Source organism: Atractosteus spatula, chromosome 9 (genome assembly GCF_055471065.1).
Source record: "Atractosteus spatula isolate fAtrSpa1 chromosome 9, fAtrSpa1.hap1, whole genome shotgun sequence".
Lineage (NCBI taxonomy): Eukaryota > Metazoa > Chordata > Actinopteri > Semionotiformes > Lepisosteidae > Atractosteus > Atractosteus spatula.
In genome coordinates, this window is record NC_142714.1 from 41,459,907 (window position 1) to 41,479,678 (window position 19,772).

At 39.1% G+C, this 19,772-nt stretch overlaps 1 protein-coding gene across 3 annotated transcripts in view; it reads left to right on the forward strand.

Annotated features, from left to right (window-relative positions):
- The window catches only part of LOC148828577 (diacylglycerol kinase eta), an 84,479-nt gene extending 65,905 nt beyond the window's left edge, over positions 1 to 18,574 (forward strand). For 2 of the 3 annotated variants that reach the window (XM_088925942.1, XM_088925941.1), the window contains exons 18-30: positions 656 to 749; positions 1,560 to 1,667; positions 2,039 to 2,135; positions 3,978 to 4,085; positions 5,619 to 5,732; positions 7,056 to 7,190; positions 7,577 to 7,740; positions 8,601 to 8,715; positions 10,416 to 10,505; positions 11,451 to 11,567; positions 12,889 to 12,997; positions 14,085 to 14,215; positions 16,789 to 18,574. In XM_088925942.1, the coding sequence (XP_088782068.1) occupies positions 656 to 749; positions 1,560 to 1,667; positions 2,039 to 2,135; positions 3,978 to 4,085; positions 5,619 to 5,732; positions 7,056 to 7,190; positions 7,577 to 7,740; positions 8,601 to 8,715; positions 10,416 to 10,505; positions 11,451 to 11,567; positions 12,889 to 12,997; positions 14,085 to 14,215; positions 16,789 to 16,863 (1,457 nt within the window). In that variant the 3' untranslated portion in view covers positions 16,864 to 18,574. The remainder of the gene's footprint in view (positions 1 to 655; positions 750 to 1,559; positions 1,668 to 2,038; positions 2,136 to 3,977; positions 4,086 to 5,618; positions 5,733 to 7,055; positions 7,191 to 7,576; positions 7,741 to 8,600; positions 8,716 to 10,415; positions 10,506 to 11,450; positions 11,568 to 12,888; positions 12,998 to 14,084; positions 14,216 to 16,788) is intronic. The other variant, XM_088925943.1, reaches the window with a different exon arrangement.
- The last annotated feature ends 1,198 nt before the right edge of the window (positions 18,575 to 19,772 follow it).

The following is a 19,772-nucleotide window of genomic DNA, read 5'->3' on the forward strand; positions in this document are numbered from 1 at the left end:
TTAAACGTCCTATGGCACCATTTGTAAATGTGGAGGTATTAAACCCCACTGTCCTGTCTAAATGCCACTCTGGGAAGTAATATCTGCATTACCCCCTCGACCAAAACTTGCAGTGCTCCAGTATGCTGACTAAGAAAATTTAGCTCTTAAGAGGTGCTGTATTTTGGATGAGATATTAAATAGACTCCCTAAGTGGTTGATCATGAAAGACTTCAAAGTACTTTTTGATTGAGCAGGGGTGATAAACCTGTTATCCCCTCTGAATTCCACTTTGGGTTTGTACAATCTGGGCTACGTCAGCCCTCCTGCTGTTAATGCACTTTGTGAACAACAGTGGATGTTGTGGATGCAGCTGCAGATGGTGGGTGAAGTGGGGCCCCACCTACAGTATACTGTATGTGTAGAGTTTATGCAAAGAGCTTTGAGCTTCATTAGCATGAATAGTGTAATATAAATGCAATTATCACTTATTTAATGCCATTTTTAAATAATCCAGAACCTGAACCCTCTCCAAGAGAGCAAACAAACCAAACTATTCAAACTGTTTAATAGGGAGAAGTCTTCATGGAGTTTCCAGTGAGTGGTTCTGTGTCCATGCACAACTGCAACATTACATCTTTCACTGAGCAAACACTCTATTATTCTGTTTTCACAGGCCGGGGAACGGTGTCTTCAACCACGTCTTCCATCTTCCTGGAAAAGTCAGAAAGCTTTAGCTGTGATAATTTCACTGAGGACCCAAACTCCATGTAAGAATAGGAACTGTGAAGCAACAGAATTCTCCCATTCAGACAGACCTGTATTAAACTGAAACAGCTAGACACTGGAGGCAGGTGATCCTCAGGGCTGGAAAAGTTCTAAAGACGGTTCTCACCACAGTGGGAGATTTTTTGTATTGTTCCTAATTGATTTCAAACCTTCATCAGAACATGGAATTCTGTTTAGGTCTTTCATTTGTTCACAGGCAGTTATAAATAAACAACAGAACACAGTGGAACACGACACCAAATGGAAATTCTTGCTTTGCTTTCTGCCTGAGAAATAAATACAATTGAAACATTCTAGGTGTGGTAAAATGTTATGCTTGAAGAGCTTTTGAAAACATCTGGTTACACTATATAGGAAAGCTTTTCTTGTCTAACCAGCCATATTCAGATACAGTATTTTAACAAGAGTACTGTAGATATGCTGTACATGGCAAAAAGCAACAATTTACATTTTATAACCGAAATTGGAGCTCATAATTGTAATAGAATTTGATGCATTTGACTTAAACTAAAGCAAAATTGCAAACCAACTATATCAAGTCATAATTATGAGGCAGTGAAGAGACATGAAATAACTAGTTATGAATCAGTTTGAATAGGTTTCAGAAAATATGCACAGATAGAGTATATTCTGATTCCATTGTATATATACAGTATCAGTCATTTCTGTGTATATTATATCAATAATTAGAATGCTCTGATGACACTATAGATTAAGAACATCTATCTTGTATGTATCATCTTTGACATCACAGAACAGTACAGTATATTCAGGCCTGTCTCTGGTTCTAGGCAATGCACTGAAAAATGCGTCATGAACAACTACTTTGGAATTGGGCTGGATGCCAAAATTTCATTGGAATTCAACAACAAAAGGGAGGAGCATCCAAAAAAATGCAGGTAAGTGTATGTCTGATGGGCGCCTTGGGCACCATAATGGTGTATATACTGAACATGCTGCTGGCTTTGATGTAAATATCACAGTGTTACTACTCTTATACAACATTGGCGTGTCATTTGCTAATCGATTTCTTGTTCAGACAGAAACATGGCACATATGTGGATAGTCTTAAAATTTTAAATCACAGCGCCACAATGTACCAGCAAGCGAACATCATACAGTATGTTAAAATAATGCTGGCTACATCTGGGAACTTACGACAGCTTTTCAACGTCATGTCCTGTCATGCTGGTTGCCTCATTTTGAGAAGCTGTAATTCAGTAAGAGATGTTTCTCAGCAAGCTGCGCTGTGCTCAATTGTTCTCCACAGCAGTCGCACAAAGAACATGATGTGGTATGGAGTGCTGGGAACCAAGGAGCTGCTTCAAAAGACCTACAAGAACCTGGAGCAACGTGTACAGCTGGAGGTATAGTCCTTTACAGGATCAGCCCACCAAGCAGAGAAGCTGAGAGAAATCTACTCAGCAGCTGTCATTCAGAGCTCTCTAAACTCAAGGGCTGATATTGTGTCATCTGCTGTTCAGTCACAGGACAGCTGGCAAACCACCCATAAGTTACTGTACCTCAGATTCCATTTTGTTTTACTTTATCCTAAGCTGTTATGGAATTCTTGTCTATGATGAATGAATCTGTGTGAAATTAAAGAAGCATGTAGAGTAACGATAGATGCAGTGCCTTGTAAAAATGTATTTTCCCCTTTCCAATGAATTCCTATTTTGTTGAATTACAAATGACATATTGTATACACTTTTGTAGTTGGATATTTGTAATCAAAACTTGATGTTCCGGTTGAACACTTTTTATGGGCATAAGAAGTTGTTGATAACCATTTTCCTCTAGTCAAGAGACTAAACGTGTTGCTCAATTAACCAACTAATGACAAGCTGAAATTTATCAGAAGCAAATACTTTAAAAAATAAGTAATTTTTTTTTTCATTTTCATACTTATAAATCAACATATTTTAGTTTTTTTTGTTTTTGTATTTTTCTTTTTGCTGGAATTTATCTTCTTTTGCCTATTTGAGAGACTTCACAATGTAATTAGAAATATTCAGTATACAAATGTGTATATCTTATTAATTCAACAAATTAGAAATCATCGGCAGGGGGGACAATACTTTTACAAGGTGCTGTACAAAACTTTTCCTCTCAGTTATAGGAATCTATTTACAGAAAAGTCCATCAGGAGACTTAGTACTGAGCCATTTTATTTTCTGTAAAATGTCAAAGGAAATACAACAAATTTCTTAAAAAACAACCTGAAGGTGCTTGAAAGCCCCGTAAATTGCAGTTAAAGGATTCTATAATAGATTTTAATCCTTTCAAGGGACAAATTATCACCACTTCAGAGAAAAAAGCGGCCTTTCTGTCTTGACACAGCGCTGAGAAGTCTGCTTCCCGTGGTTTTATGTACTGTGTGTGCTTAGGTTGCCATGGTTCCCAGAACAGTGGTTCTGAATGGCTCACACTTAAATGGCCACTTTATTATTCCCTTGTCCTGATATTCCTGCTGTTCTTTATAAAAAAAATGAATTGTACGTCAAAAAAGATTTTTGTTACTCTTATTTCATAAAAAAAACTATCAAGTAAAATGTTATGTGGGGTTTATTGAGCTCTGGATATTGTAGAGTCTGAGATACTGAGACTTATGTGTATTCAGTAAAGACATTGCTTTACAGAGACATTTCTGACTTTTGAGAACTCTGACTCTGAATTAGTCAGATTGTCAACTCCCAGTACCACATGTTTACCACAGGATATTAATTGCATCAGGCCCCGGTGAAATTCAGTGCCAAGCTTCTAAATACAGGGAGCTTGTCTCTGCTTAATTTTGAACTTTGTGTCGTGTTAGATTGTGCCTTCATTAGTGTGTGTGCCATATCTGCTGCAGAATATATTGCAAACTCTTGTTGTGTGTATGCAGGAATGACATGGCTCTGTGTATACTGTATTAATGTAGCAGCTGTAATAGCTTTGTAAGAGCTTTGTAATAGCTTTGCAGCCTACACATGCTGACACAGCTACCTGCATGTAGTTCTGACACACTTTATGTTTCGGGATGTAATGCTTAAAATGTCAGATTTTAAATCATATTTTTATATAGTATTTGCTATTCTGTCCCTTGATTGTAAGTAGCATACACTTTGCTCCTTAATTTCTACTTGCTTTGTCTTTGATATAGAAATGCACCTTATAAAAAGGATTTAGTATTAATTTTGCCTGTCACTCTGCCATGTGTATTTTCACAGTGCGATGGAGTCCCTATGTCATTGCCCAGTCTGCAGGGTTTGGCCGTTCTTAACATCCCAAGTTACGCTGGAGGAATCAACTTCTGGGGGGGAACCAAAGAGGACAATGTGAGTAACCTCTAATTTTTCTGTTTCACTTTTAAAAGCTTGGTGTGCCTCATTGATTCTGTTGTCGTACACGATGTTGCCTAAAGCGTTTTCATGCTTTTTCTAATACTTGTCTCTGTCTGCATGACTTTCTAATGGATGATCAGCTGAATATTTCTCATTAAACACACCTCTTCTGAAATCGACCAGAATCGAATCGAACTTGAACTTGAACTTTATTGCCACATGTAACCGGTACATGTACTGGTACAATGGAATTCTTACTTACTGAAAGACTCTTTAAAAAAATCCTCTGCCTTTCTGAAGATTCAAGGTGATAGCCTTTGGCTTTGCTCTTCCAGAATATTTTAAAAATAAATCTGAAATTCTTGCAGGTGATATTTAAGGATGACATTCAGGCAAACAAATGCAAGATGGGTGTTAAAATTAATTGTATCCACTGGCAACCTAATTGTGTCACACATGGTTAATAGGTTTGTATGTCTACTGTGAGATTTAAAAAAACAACAGATCATACCTATAACTTCACTATAAATGAATTCTGGATGTTTTTGAAACCTTCCCTTGTTGCAAATTTGTGATTTGTGTTTAGCAAAGAGTTTAACTAAGTTGCAATTAAATTGATTTGACTTTGTGAACTTGGCCTGTTATAGTTAAAAACAACAGTATTGAATTATCTGAAGTGTTAAATGATTTGTAAATAATACTTGAGAAGTCTAATTGTACCATAACCAGAATAAATTACTTCCTGTTTTAGTCTCATACACCAGGACGCTATCCTATGTAATGGAGGCTGCAGAGTTACTGTATAATGGACTGATTGATGCCTGCTGAAGAGTGTTTTGCATGATAGTGGTCTCTGCAATAAAATCAATAGTCTTGCTATATTTATACCAATACTTTCAACATTGCAGGCCTCCACTGGTTCAGAAACACGTATGTTTGAATGGAAATCCCTATTTGTCTTTCTTAGGGTGTTGTATATAGTACTGGTAAAACCCACTTTGATTTAATTGTAGATTATTATTAAAACTCTATGCTACATAAATCACCTTGCATTATTTTAAATTCCTTGCTGGCTGCATTTTGCTACAAGAAAACTAATTTCTTCTACTCTTAGAAATCATGATGATTTTAAAGGGCACAGATGGGCTTCAAGGATCAGTTAGCCACTAATAACTGGATAATTAGCCTGCATGCTGTCAGTTGTAACCATTCTTCTGAAAGTGAAATAATTGTCTTCAGGAAAGTCCAATTCTGTGTTCTTTAAGATTTCATACAATGTTCAAATTGACAATTTCCAATTTGCTTCGAATCTCATTTGCATGTTTAATATTGACTCCTTGACCAGACAAAATATCAGCAAGCTAGATATTAAAGCTAAACAACACTAAATATTTCGTCTGCTACAGATGCAATGCATTTGGGGGCAGAGATGAATAAGCTGTTTGTTTGCTTACTCTTAAGTTTAATTAAACAAACCTTTCAGTGGAGGAGCTTGGCAGTGGTCTTAACACACGCTCATTATTTCAGAACTTTGGGGCCCCATCCTTTGATGACAAGAAGCTGGAAGTAGTGGCAGTGTTTGGGAGCATGCAGATGGCCATGTCCCGAGTAATAAATCTGCAACATCATCGCATAGCACAGGTGAGAGCTCAGATCGTACCAGCTGCCACATATCGCACTGGCACAAGGAACTTCAGTCCAGGTGTGCTCTAGATGTATTTGGACTTGTCCTTCTTCCAGAGCTAGTGAGTCAAGTCAAGCCTCTGTACAGTTTACAGTGCAGTATTGCCCTTTACTGTAATAGAAACATTAAAAACCACACTACACAGTTAGCATTTCTGTTACTTTCGCTGATTTTTAGTGATTGACTCCTAGAATGGCTAATGATTCCAGTTCTGGAACCACGGTAATGTCCTGTTACATAGAGTCCCATAAAATACTGACAGTGCAATTGAAGCTATTGAAAAATGTGATGAGACAGAGTGTGAAAGTGCAGCGAATTAGTTAGTCTTATCACTTACTTCACTTATTGTCCCCCTTCCCCTGATAAAATAGCTGATTCCGTTTTATTCTCAAGAATGAAGGCAGCAGTGGGCCAGTGTAGTAGGTAGTGTCTCCTGTATGTAATGACCACCTTTATGTAAGTCCTAGAAATAGTGGTTAAGTTGTAAAAAAATATTGATCTAATTGAGAAGGATGTCAATGGAAATGAAAACAAGAGACCCTTAAAACTGGGGCTGCCCACCTGGTTTCAGCATAATAATAATAATAATAATTGCTTACACTTATATAGCCCTTTTCTGGACACTCCACTCAAAGCGCTTTACAGGTAATGGGGACTCCCCTCCACCAACACCAATGTGCAGCATCCACCTGGATGATGCGACGGCAGTCATAGTGCGCCAGAACACTCACCACACATCAGCTATCAGTGGGGAGGAGAGCAGAGTAATGAAGCCAATTCATAGATGGGGAATATTAGGAGGCCATGATTGGTAAGGGCCAATGGCCCTTTAGCTGGGCTCTGGCTCAACCAATTTGACCAGGTTGCCGGGGTAACACCCCTACTCTTTTCGAGAAACGCCCTGGGATTTTTAATGACCACAGAGAGTCAGGACCTCGGTTTTACATCTCATCCGAAGAACGGCGCCTGTTTACAATATAGTGTCCCCCATCACTGTACTGGGGCATTAGGACCCACATGGACCGCAGGGTGAGTGCCCCCTGCTGGCCCCACTAACACCTCTTCCAGCAGCAACCTTAGTTTTTCCCAGGAGGTCTCCCATCCAGGTACTGACCAGGCTCACACCAGCTTAGCTTCAGTGGGTTGCCAGTTGTGAGTTTCAGAGTGATATGGTTGCTGGCCACTATGCGAAGAAAGGAAAGTGTGGTCCGCCTGCCCGTGTGCAAACAAGTGGGGCTTCAGCTGTTCGTCACCCTGTTGACTCCTGTGTTTTCTGACAGTGCCGAGCAGTGAAGATAACCATCCTGGGAGACGAAGGGGTTCCTGTGCAAGTGGATGGCGAAGCCTGGATTCAGCCCCCAGGAATCGTCAAGATCATCCACAAGAACCGTGCCCAGATGCTCACAAGAGACAGGGTAGGATCAGGTTCCACAAGGGCCTGGAGGAGCAAACAGCTAAAGAGCCCAGCTGAAGTCAAATAAATGGCACCTAGAAGATGCCGCTGAAGAGTTACTTCCCAATGTGCAGTTCAGAAAACAGTTACTCTACCTGTGTGAACCAGAAAGCAGGAGATGACAAAGACAGTGCATGTGTAGAGCTGAGCTGAGATTAAAAAAAATGTCATTAGCTCTAACATCTGTTTTGCAGATCAGGATAATAAGGATTATAGCACCTTACTTAAATTCAAGAAGTGCTTCTAGATCGTTATGCTGCTATGAAGATATTTGACAACTGCTTTCTCTCGTCCCCATTTTCTCATACTACATGATTTTTTTTTAAATTTGTTCTCAAATTGACACAGGCCTTTGAGAGCACCCTGAAGTCATGGGAGGACAAGAGGAAGTGTGACGGTTACCGACCGTCGAGGCCAAGACTCAACTCCCAGCAGTCCATGGAGTACCTGACAGAGGAGGAGTTTGTGCTTGTGCAGCAGCTGGGCCAGGAGGCAGACACCCTGATCAACAGGTCAGACAACCCCTCCACCCAGGCTGTTGCCCAGCACCTCTGCCCCAGGATAGCCCCTATATCTACATATCTCTGCACTGCCCCTCTGAACAATTAGTCAGACAGCCCCTATATCTACATATCTCTCCACTGCCACTCTGCCCATGTGGTCATACAGCCCTTACTGTATGCCTACAAATTCCTCCACAGCAGTCAGATAGCCTTTCCATGTACTGATGCCAATGATGTCAGTCGCAGCATCGCCAGGGCAATCTGAATCAAGAGGCTTTTCCTAGGTCTCATATCATGTCTCTATGGGATTTGTTACCCTTTTGGACAAACAAGCAAAAAAATCCAGAATCTGTGTATTTGCCCAAAGCCAAGAGTGGGTGATACATACACACTGCAACATTTTAGCATCAAATGGGGAGATCAGAAGAAATGATTGCATCACAACCAAAATACTCAGGAGCAAAGCAAATCCTAATGCTGATTTTAATTTCCTAAATTGAAATAAAAGATTGAAATCAAAATTTTCAGATGATTTTCTGAAGATAACTTCCTAAATTGAGGCTCCCCAACCTTGTTTCAGGGGATTTTTATGGTTTCGCTCTCCGACCTCAATAAAATCCTTCACTCTCCTGCCAGTTGCAAATGACAAGCTCTTCACTTAATGGCAGCTCTCTGTTGAGAGCAAAAAGGCTTCTGCCACAGTTTTTGCTTTCAGGCACCTGAAGGGTAGGCAGATTTAAAAAAACAGGAGACTGTACAGTATGAGCTTCAAGAACTGCTTATACAGTAGGTTTTACTAGATATTTTTGTAACTGCTGTTTAATAGAAACGCTCGGGAATAAGCGAGAATGTTTTTGTTTTGTCTGTAGAATCCGGGAAGCTGCAAAGACACACAAAATCGTTGAGCAGGAGCTGGCACATGCTGTCAACGCCAGTGCTCTCATTCTGAGCGAGGCTTTCTCCAACAAATCCAGCTTCCCCGAGGTAAGCTACCAGCTTAAGCTCCATTGAAAATAAGCAGATTGGCATCCGGTGAGCCCATCCAGCTAACCCAAGAATTAGCATTGTGTATCCCAGTGCTAGTGTGCTGACCATAACTAACATAAACCCAGAAAAACTACAATTATAATTGGGCCAGCTGCTCAACAGCTTCAGCCCACTGCCTCCTTATCTTCTGGGATGCTGTATCTAGAGTCCAGTTAATAGAATTCTGAAGTAGGCCAATGAAAAGCAAGCCCACCTTGTCTTGTTTTAGCTTGACTTGCGAGGCTTGAGTTCTGTCCTCCTTAATTCTAAGTTACGAAGTTGCACAACAGTAAAGGTACAAAACAGAAATAGATTTGCTTAAGTCATAAATAAGTCTTAATTATAATCATTGTGAACAGAACCCCTTCAGTCCTTATTGTTGCTATTGAGTTGCTTCAGTACATGTGGGTTATACTGGTCTGGTCTGCTTCAGTCCTAGGCAATGTGGTAGAAGCATCATTGAAATAACATTGGCTCTGCCACACCTTTCTCATCCAAGAACAGAACTGTATAACCTTGTGTGCTGGACTGCTGATGAAGTGCTATTATGAAGTCAAATTCTGTAACAGAGGTGTGGAGGGACTTTATCTGCACACGTCTACATTTAGCTGAGGACAGAGGATACATAGAGCAGGAAAAATTTCCTGAGACCTACTCACTCAATGCTATAAAGTGGCATTGCAAAGGACGTTCCTCTTCGTCTTAACATGTCTTATGCAATACTGTTTTTATTGTATCATCAAAGAGCAACTGGATACTTCCAGCCTGTATAAATTGCAACAATATATTTCTTTACATAAGCACCTATGAAAAAACAGCTAAGATAGATTAATATTATCCCCTCCCTTACAAACTTACAAACTTGTTACAAACTTGCAGTAGCTATCATTTTGAAGAAGAACTAGATAAAAAAAACATTGTAATTAACTTACTGCTCTCTCCATCACCAAAACTCTTATTCGCCAATTTATCAATTAGAATACATATTGCTGGTTAAAATGCTATAATTAAACACCAATAGCTTTTCTTTATAGAAACCTCATTCAACCTTGCAAGAGGTAGCTAAGGCTTCAAGTGAATAAATTAATTAAAGAAATGGCATCTGTATACACTAATTAGGATAAATGAATGTTATTCAAAAGAGATAGCGTTGTCAATCAAAAATTATTATTTTTTACTGAAATTACTGAACAACTTTGTTGGCTTTTACCCAAAGCAAATTACATTTGTACCTACTTGTACAGCTGGGTATTTTGCTAGAATAATTTAGGTGAAATAGCTTGCTTAAGGCTATACCGGTAGTATCTCGCCTGAGATTTGAACTCACAAGCTTCCAGCTCCAAGTCAAGAATCCTGACCTGATCAAAATCAGAATATTGATCCTAATATTATAGTTACATTTAGACAACTTGAAACATTTTTTTTTTCCTGCACTAATTTTTAAAGATTTTGTTCTGAACCCAGTCAGAACAGAAGTTGGCTTCAAGCAAATAAATACAATCTTTCAGTTTGTTCAATGTAAATGAAAATAAAGACTAGCTTAACTGCGGTGTGCGGAGGGGGCAAACATCAAATCTGACGATTAAAAGCAAGCAAAGAAACATCACTGCCAGGGATCCACTTTTTATATATATATACATCTTTTTGTGTTCCTGCAGTTCATCAGCCGAAACACTGCGGTTGACATTGTAAACAGTGTCAAAGCGCTACAGCTGGAAACTAAAATGTTGCTGGATGGAAAGTTACTGGTAAGGTCATACTGTACCTGTCACTTCTCCGGGGCTGCTTCAGTACTTCAGTACACGACTGTCTTGTTGCCTGTGGCCTTACAATTCTGTGTCTTTGGCCTGGGTCAGACCAGGCCCATTGCAAACTTAAGCCATGTGTGTGGACAGAACTCATTTAAGGTTTCAGCGCTTACTGCCATAATTGATGAGTTCTGTGTCTCTGTGTAGATGTATCACCTCATATCTTTCATAATAATATCTGTATTCTGTCATTGTAAAATTATTTTTAAAAAAATCAATAGGAAGCTATTTAGGCAAGTCGTGTATCCATTGCACCTCTTGCTCTTTCAGTTCATTTATCCATCAATTTTCCTTTGTTTTGTAGTCCATAACTACATTTGGTCATTTCAGACTCAGGTTATTTAATACTGAATTCTTTGTTCCGAATGAAAACTACAAGTGGGAGTTGAAATTTCTCCAGTTTTCAGACGCTCTCTTAATGATTATGTAATCATATGATGAATTACTGTAAAGCTTTTTGCATGGAAAATACACACGGTTATCCACAACATAATAATTATTATTCCTCATACATAGTCTGTAATCATGTCTTGTATTTGTTTAGTACTTTTAGTCACAAAGGATTCCATAGCACTATCTTTTGCACAGTGTGCAATAGAAAGAGAAGCAATTTATTATATGGTCTGATTACATAATATGGATTTAGTTTGGGGTTTTTTAATCACACTGGTGTCCTGACTTAATTTTTGAGAACCTTCTGACCAGGATTTGTTGTGCTGAAAACAGTATTACCAATAGTGTTTCTGCCTGGACTTGAATAAGTAAAGAAGAAAGTGTGTGTACTCAATGTGTGGGGGGCGGGACAGGTTTCAGGGCTGATCGCCTCTCAGCTTTTGGCTTTTGGGAACCCACATGTCCTGTAACACGTTCATCTCAACCTTGCAGCAGATGGAGTCTCCGCAGGAGGAGGAGCTGCACTCTGCCCTGAACAGTATGAGCAGCGAGCTTCAGAAACTGGGAGACGTGCACTGGATCGCACACATCGTCAACTGCACCGATGAGGTCTGTTTGCCAGAGCACCCTAAAACTCTCTCTTCCGGCCCCCTGAGAATCAGACTCTCTAACACTCATATCATTACATCTTATGACATAAACTGTTTCAAGGACTGAACCTGGGTGACATGAGGGGCACCCCCAAAACTATTTCACTTCTGTCACCTTTCCATTGCACAAAATGGAGAACGACATGGCATGCTATAAAAATAAGCTGTAAAGCTACAATCCAATTTAGAATATACATATACATTTCAAGCAATTTGAAAGGCTTCATAAGTCGTTTGGGATTGCTTTTGCTATCGATGTGGGTTCCCAATCCGGGTGCTGGGGACACACACAGCTTCTGGTTTTCTTTGCATCTGAGCTCTTTACTTCAATGAACAGGTTGCTTGGTTGGAACATTGTGTAAGTTGTTTTTTTTCCTTCGCAGTTGAAATTAAGCCTATGATCGGGTCTGTTAGAGGTTCAATTATTTAACTGAGGGATCAGGTGAAACAAAAACCAGCAGGTGTGGTGGGTCTTTAGGACCAGGATTGGAGATGCCTCTTGTAGAATCATGTTTTCTTGCCAAACAAAATACAAAATGAACAACAGTAATTAAAATCACACTAATAATTCCATCTCTGATAGTAATAAAATGGTCTGTCACTAAATGTAACGTCTCCGGCGTGTCTGCTCAATAATCCAAGGCAATAAAAGATGTATTTCTTGTATCATTAATGCAAAATGAGTGAAATATTTCATTGCAAAGATAGCAACTTGAATTATCTGTATGGCGATCTGAACCACTGAACAATATTGCTCTTTAGAGGTGAATGACTTTTTTACAAGTATTAGTCAGTGTATTTATGCACCATCAAAGAATTTGACAATTCTTTAGACTGCTTTCCCAAGCTGCACAGGATTTCCCAGCATTCTAGCATGTTTCATTACCATTTAATGTTTAAGTAACTGGACTGAGTAAGGTGTAATTAGAAGTCATGTGACAAAAATATGTATATATGACTATTCATCGACATATTCCTTTTTTTCCTTTTGCAATACACATAATTGTAAAGGTTTGATAAGAAGAGAACCAGAATGCTCCATACTTCCATATGAGCTCTGGAGAACCGCAATTACTGAAGTAGACTTTAATGTGGCTAAAACAGCTTGAAATTTACTATGACATGAAATCTGTACAAATACAACATATCATAAAGTAAAAATAGGAAAAAGCTTCGAGCACCCAGGTGAAATCAGCAGAGGGTGGCAAAATGATCATCTAAAGATTGAACCACTCATCCTGTCATGCTGGCCCTTATCCCTATCTCATTGTTTTTTTCAGGAGACCACCAGGAACAACAGTAAGAGCAGCATCAAGCTGAAAATCATACCCAAGGCAAAGAAGGACAGAGAAAAACTCCACAAACAAAAATCCAACAGCTCTCTGCCTGGTAAGAGCATGACATGGGATTCTGTGGTCTTGTTTTATTTGATTTTGTGTTTAACGCCAAGATTAATCCAAAAACTGAAGACATATTTACTGTACTTGATGTTTGTCTTTTTGTAAATTCAGATTTTTTTTATTTGGCAGTTACCTCCATCAAAATTGCCAGCTCTCTATTAATTTTGACTCATTCAATTTTGCAAGTTTATACCTTCTGGTTACCTGAATTACAGCACCTTTTAAGATAAAGAGCTTGTATTTGGGGAATAAGCTGAGAATCCACAAGCTTTCGTTGTGTTCCTTGGTTACAGTAGAAGGCACTAAACAATAGGAATTGAGCCTCAATGTGTATTTTTCTTCATATTCTACAAGCTAACACTGATTGCTCTTTTCAATGTCTTAGCTTCATTTACAGTACATTTCACACCTGCCACACACCAAAATGGTTAATACTGCTGAAAACATTATTACCAATAGTGTTTCTGTTTGGACTTGAATAAGTCAAGAATAAAGTGTGTGTACTGTACTGTATGTGTGGGGGTGGGACGGGTTTCAGGGCTAATCGCCACTCGGCTTTTGGGAGCCCACATTGTTTGCGAGAATAATGCCCAGATGTGATGACCAGATGACCAGATCTTTTTAATGACAAACCATATTTGATTTGTGGGCTGTTTTTTCAGTTGTGTGACAGAGAGAGCCAGAGAAAGCCTGTCAGTTGAAGTCACTGAAAATGACAAAGACAATAAGTTAGCGGTATACAGTATATATTTTTTGTCCAGTGTGGCATGGGTACCTTCTGATTCCACATGAAAGATGTAAATTTTCAGATTGAGGCAACATAGGATCATTTTTTCCAGCAGAATTGACATGTCAGCATTAACCTGTCAATCTGGAAATGAGCTGAAACAAAGGCAGAGTCCGCCTTGTGTCCCTGTGGGGCGCCTGAGCCCTGTTGTTGTCCAGCTGGTGTGCTTTTGCTCCCCCGTCAGTCTCTGCCTCCTCCTGTTGATGTCTGGTGTGTTACTGCATATTGTGCTATGTGCTTTTCTGTTTGTTTTTTTTTGTGTTTTTTTTCCTGCCTTTCCTTTTGCAAGTGGAGAAGTGGCGCACAGAGGAAGTAGCAGCTTGGCTGGATTCCATTGGGTTAGGGGAATACAAAGACATATTTGTCCGCCATGACATCCAGGGGTCCGAATTGGTTCTCCTCGAGAGACGAGACCTCAAGGTACAAGACAGGGAAACTCGTGTTGTCAGTGTGGAGTGGGGCTGAACAGACACACCTCCTACACTTGTGCTGTGTGTTGCCATGGCATCCAAGAGAAAAGGAAGCTGTTATTACAATTTCACTGTGGCCAACATATTAATCCACCTTCTTTAAAACTGAAATGAGACTTGCTGGCTGATAGTAGGTACATTGTCATAGGTATTCATTTTTACTAAAATAGTAAACATCTTTTACCTCAAATAAATATTCTAATGTCATGATAAGGTCTTCACAACAAACCCTTTGGAAGTACTAATCAATGGTTGTTCTGCTTAATTTGCAAAATGTGCCGTTAATTAAAAATTCACAGTACAATTACAAAGAATGGTTACAAGATCTTACTTCCTTGTTCATTTGAGAGAGTGGGAATTTTACAAAACCAGAAAAAAAACTTAAAAGTGTAGTTGGGAATAAACAGGAATTTTGTCATTTTAGAAAAACACAATGAGATAATTTAACACCACAAGAATCTCTCCCTTGTGCCCTGCCCACCACTAGGCAAAATTCTGACTCAACTGTGTCTGTTTCAACCTCACTCTGTGTCTTATGTCTTTGAGCTGGAGCAAAGAAAGTTTTGAAAATAAACGGCTTCACTTCTATCGATTTGATCTGTTTTGCTGAGCAATTGCTCAAGAATGCTCCTTTGTGCAAGAAAACCATTTTGGAAATCTGAAATCCCCTCATTTCTTGAGCAAAAGATTAATTGTTTGCTCATTGAGGGATTTTCATTAGTCTAAAATATTTGGGATTGTCTCCACAGTTGCACCCTGGCTTAATTGTTTTAAAACCCAACTGAAATGGGACACATCTCTTACTAAAAATTCTTGTTCTTAAACTCTGTAAGCTGAAGAAACACGTTCGACCTCTGCTAATTTAATTGAGGTTTTGGAAGTAGCTTGCAGTGACGTCAGTGAGAGATAAGCTGTTGTTCTACTCAGCACTAACTCTCCTCTCAGGCTCTGTTGACCTTGCAGCGAGAGATGAGCACAGCTCAACAGCTCAGCGTTGCGGAGTTGAACCTTTTCAATCCGAGTCCTCGTTCTTAAAGTAAGACCCTGCACTGCAGCCAACATTGAAGTCAGTATCCCAATTAATTTACACTGAACATGCTGCCCTTTCCTATCCACCCTTTTGCAGTGCTTTGATAGAAATGACACTACAGGTATTATAGAAATTCAGTACAGCATGTCAAAGGACAGCACATCAGTGTGATGTGGAAGGACTGGCTTCAAATCCAGAAAAATGACAATGCAGTACCCATACATTCAGTAATAATAGTAAATACCAAGAATTGTAGCCACAGAGCTCTGTGTGGGAGTGTTGTCAGGCATTAATCCTACATTAGAATAGTCCTTAATAAAATGACTACACAGGGCACCACTGTAATTGTCACTTCCTGCAAACGCAGAGTGATTAAGGGCCTAATCACTCTACGTATTGGCAGAGTGATTGTCTGAGCACAATAAATCTCATTATTATTACACCCTATCACCCCTCCTCTCTACCACCATCTGCCAGTTTTTCCAAGATGATATTAGGGGTTTATCTCTGGCTGAAGACCTCTTGCATCCTGAAAGCGGTTTTCATGATGCTACTCATTACCCTGAATTAAAGCTGTCTGTAGTTATACATTTTGTAATGTTTGTTGCATTGCTTTCATTCCTGTCTTGTTCAATTTGCAACCTTTCTCTGCACTAAAAGCCAAGTGAAACATTTGGCAAGTCATTCATGACTTGTATTTCTGAAAGCCTTTAAGGCACCGAAATGTACTTGCCTCGATCAGTAATTCTGTGTTGCTTATTTGCATGTTGCCAATTCAAGCTTTCTGCTTGTTCCATATTTCTGAAACACGACAACACGCTCTGGTTTTTGGACAAATCCTTCTCCAAGATCAAAAAATAAAAATAGAAAAGTGGGCTGTTACTAGCATAATACTCTTGCAAGAGATATTCGATAAACAAGTGAGAATTATATCAGCTGTTTATTCATGATTTAGAATAAACTTTCTGTTTTAAATCCTGAATTGTAAATATGGTAATATTGTATCACCCATCAAATCCACACACCTCAATATAAATAGACCATACAGTACACGTGGCTGTTGTACAATAAAGACAACAGCAGGGGGCTCATTCATTGGAGACGTTGCTTTCAGATATCCCCCATTCATCTCATTCACTTTCACTCATTGCACAGTAGATCACCTGTTGCTTTCAATAACAATTTCACAAATATTATATTGTTATATAAAAGTTAAAGAACTCCAACAGCAGACTTTTTTAACATTTCTAAACTATAATTCCATTGGGAAATCGGAATGATAAACCAAACTTTATCATGATGATAGAGATGACTTGGTCATTTGAAACTTGATCAAGCAAAGCACTAAACCTCTTAGAGCAGAGCCAACCTTGCAACCCAACACTGAAAGAAGTTAAATTACAATACAAGTCTCCAGTCTCCAGGGTCTTTAAAAGGAAGCCTGTAAAATTGGTATTGTAAAATAACTTTCATTATTTGTGTTTATCCTGTAGGATCTTGGGATAACAAAGGTGGGTCACATGAAGCGAATCCTTCAGGGAATTAAGGAGATTACCACATCCATCTGACCAGAACAATGCGGCGATCCTGGAGGGATTCACTCCGCTACAAGCTGGTCTTCTTTCCTCTGCGAGGGATGCGTTAAGAACAAAGGGCAGAGCATCATCATTTATTCTTTCTATCCCAGAACGAGCGCGCTGAACCCATTCAAGTGTTGCTGAATGGGAGTGAGACTGGGGGGGGGGGGAGGTATTTCCGAATCCTGATGTCTCCCCTGCTTGTAGACTTTCTGATGAATGTGCTTTCCTGAGCCCTTGGCTAAGGCCTGACAATGTACAATGGTGTTTTGTTTTTGTTTTTTTATTGGAAGGCCAGCTACACGTTGAGAATGAGCTGAAAGCGAAAGGAGAGGAACTGATTTTAGCATAGCTGTGAGATTGAAAACACTCCAGACCTGCCAGAAGGATAAATATCTCAAAGAGTATGTGGAACATGTCATTATTGTGTGTGGAAAAGGCCTCTGAGAGAAGCTGGGCCTCCTAGTCTTGTTGTACTGTGACCAGACTCCTGCATGGCTTCTACACCTTCCCCAACCTCTCATGGTGAACGTCACAATTTTGTGCTCTTACCTGTACATCACACTTGTGCTTTTGTTAAATTTCTGTACAGTACATTGGTGCCAAGCCCGTGTGTGTGTCAAAGGCACAACAAGGCTGTGTCAACAGAATTGTGTTTTGTGCATTGCAAAGAAATTACTCACCTTGCACTTTAGTCCTGGATGCAAGACAGCCAACAGTATTATCTTCTTTTTTTTTTCAAAAGGGCCTCTTTATTTCAGGCTGCATACAGTACAGCTACATTAACAATACATCACTTTTGTGCAGTTCATGTTAATGTGTATACTTCCAGTATAGATACACTGCATGGCCTTGAGCGATCAGAAAAATATGAACCCTTAACAGAAGTGAACCTTTTGTTCAGCATCTTTCTGTAGCCACATCAGTAGAGCATTTTAAAGTGTTCCACTTCTCAAACGTTTCGCATGTGAACCATTTTCATCACTGAGCTTTTAATCGACAAGACCATGTAGAAACGAGCATTAAACAATTGTATAGTGTTGGAGCAGGTTCTCTTTTAACAAGAACTACATTGCTAAGCTGTGGTTAAAGGGCTCAAGATCCTTCAAGGATCGCCTTTCCTATATATCAACATGATTCATACTAAAAAAGTGAAGACCTTGTTTTAAGGCTTCACACACAGGGCTGCTTGTATTTTTTTGTAGGCATTTGGATAGTTTATTTCCCTATACACCATCAAAAAATATTTAAGTTAACAAAGGTCAAATAGCAAAACACCTAATTTGCCAAACCCCATTGCAGTCTGTTAGTGGGAGGATTAATAGTGTGGAAAAAGATGGCATTTTACATTAAACCATAAATGTGATCAGTTTAATACCAATACAGGACAGCAAAGCCAGCATGATACCCAAGTATGTCTTATTCTGCCTTTGTAAATCAAAACCTTCCCAAGACAAAAGTTTCTCCTGGAACCCAATATTCAGTGCATTGAAAAAAAATGGCCTAATGTATAGAATAGATATGATTTTGCTTATTTTGCCATTTTGCTCCAAAGGCTCAGAGTTTCAGTGTCTCTCTCTAAAGTGACACAATTTTGCTGTTCATGACTGTTTACACATCTACAAACTACATTCTTACTGGGGTGTCAATAATTAGAAAGAAAGTATTGCAAAGAATCCTATTAAAAACTGTTGTGATCCCAGCGCCAGTCTGTTTAATGCACATCCTTCCAAGTGAGGCTAAATGTTGTGTCCCCTTGAAATCTACTCTTGAAGAGACCACCGTGTCCAGTTTTTTGTTCCAGCTGGGTGTTTCATCACCGGTGCTAACTGATCCTGGTAATTGCTCGTTTTGATTTTGTTCTGCATTCAGTCCTCATTTCCAACTGAACATTATGCTGTCTCTACTCAACTTGCTAATTAAGAATTTGCTTCCATGTTTCCAACTAAACAGCCCATAACAGGTGGGCCGTTGATGGACTATCAATAGCTAGAGGTCATACCACTTACAATATATTAATAGCTAAAATATTTTTTAAAACTATAATAAAATGAAATCTTTGATAGCCTATTATGGAGAACTTTGGCTGGATCAGAACCCAGACCTGCCAGGTTCCATGATTACACTAACACTACACCACATTTAAACTCATTTCTGCCAACCTCAACTGACTTCGGGTCTTTCCACTTCTAAAAAAAAAAAACATACCTCAATTTGCAAAGGGTCTATATTTCTATATAGGCCCTTTGTGAATTTGTGTCTATCTCCAAACAGCAGTGTAGTGTTACAATCAGCTAAGAAACATGAACCACTGAGATCTGTTAAAAAACCACAGAGCTCTTAAAGATGAGGCTCTTAGGTCATCACAAACTAATCCAATAAGCAGACAAATGCACTCTGAAAAAAGACAAAAATACAAAAAGCTCACATCCACAGTAACTTTTAATGTATTAGTCATACATAGATTTATGCAGGGATTTATCCTTTAAGATCTAAAGTTCTCTAACAATTCTCAAAAATAGTTTAACAACTTATATTAATATATGTACATTTCTCACATTCACAAGTTTTTTTTAAGCAAAAACATACACAATTACAATTTAGCAGATATACAATAACTTTCAACAAACCAAGAAGCTTCTATTCACACAAGAACCTAACCAATATCCAGCACTGTCTTAAGGGGGCATAGAGCTTCTCCAGGATTGGAAAGCTCTTTTTTGCTGAAGTCAAATGGTTTGCTTGATAAGGATACCCATCCGTAATGTAGAAAATCTTGTCATTCTCCAGAACTGCACTGCTCAACATCATAATTCCCCTTTTAAGAGTGATGCAATTACTTCACAAATTATTTTCTGACAAGGTTCAAGGTCTTCATCTGGTCTTTGCATCCATGTATT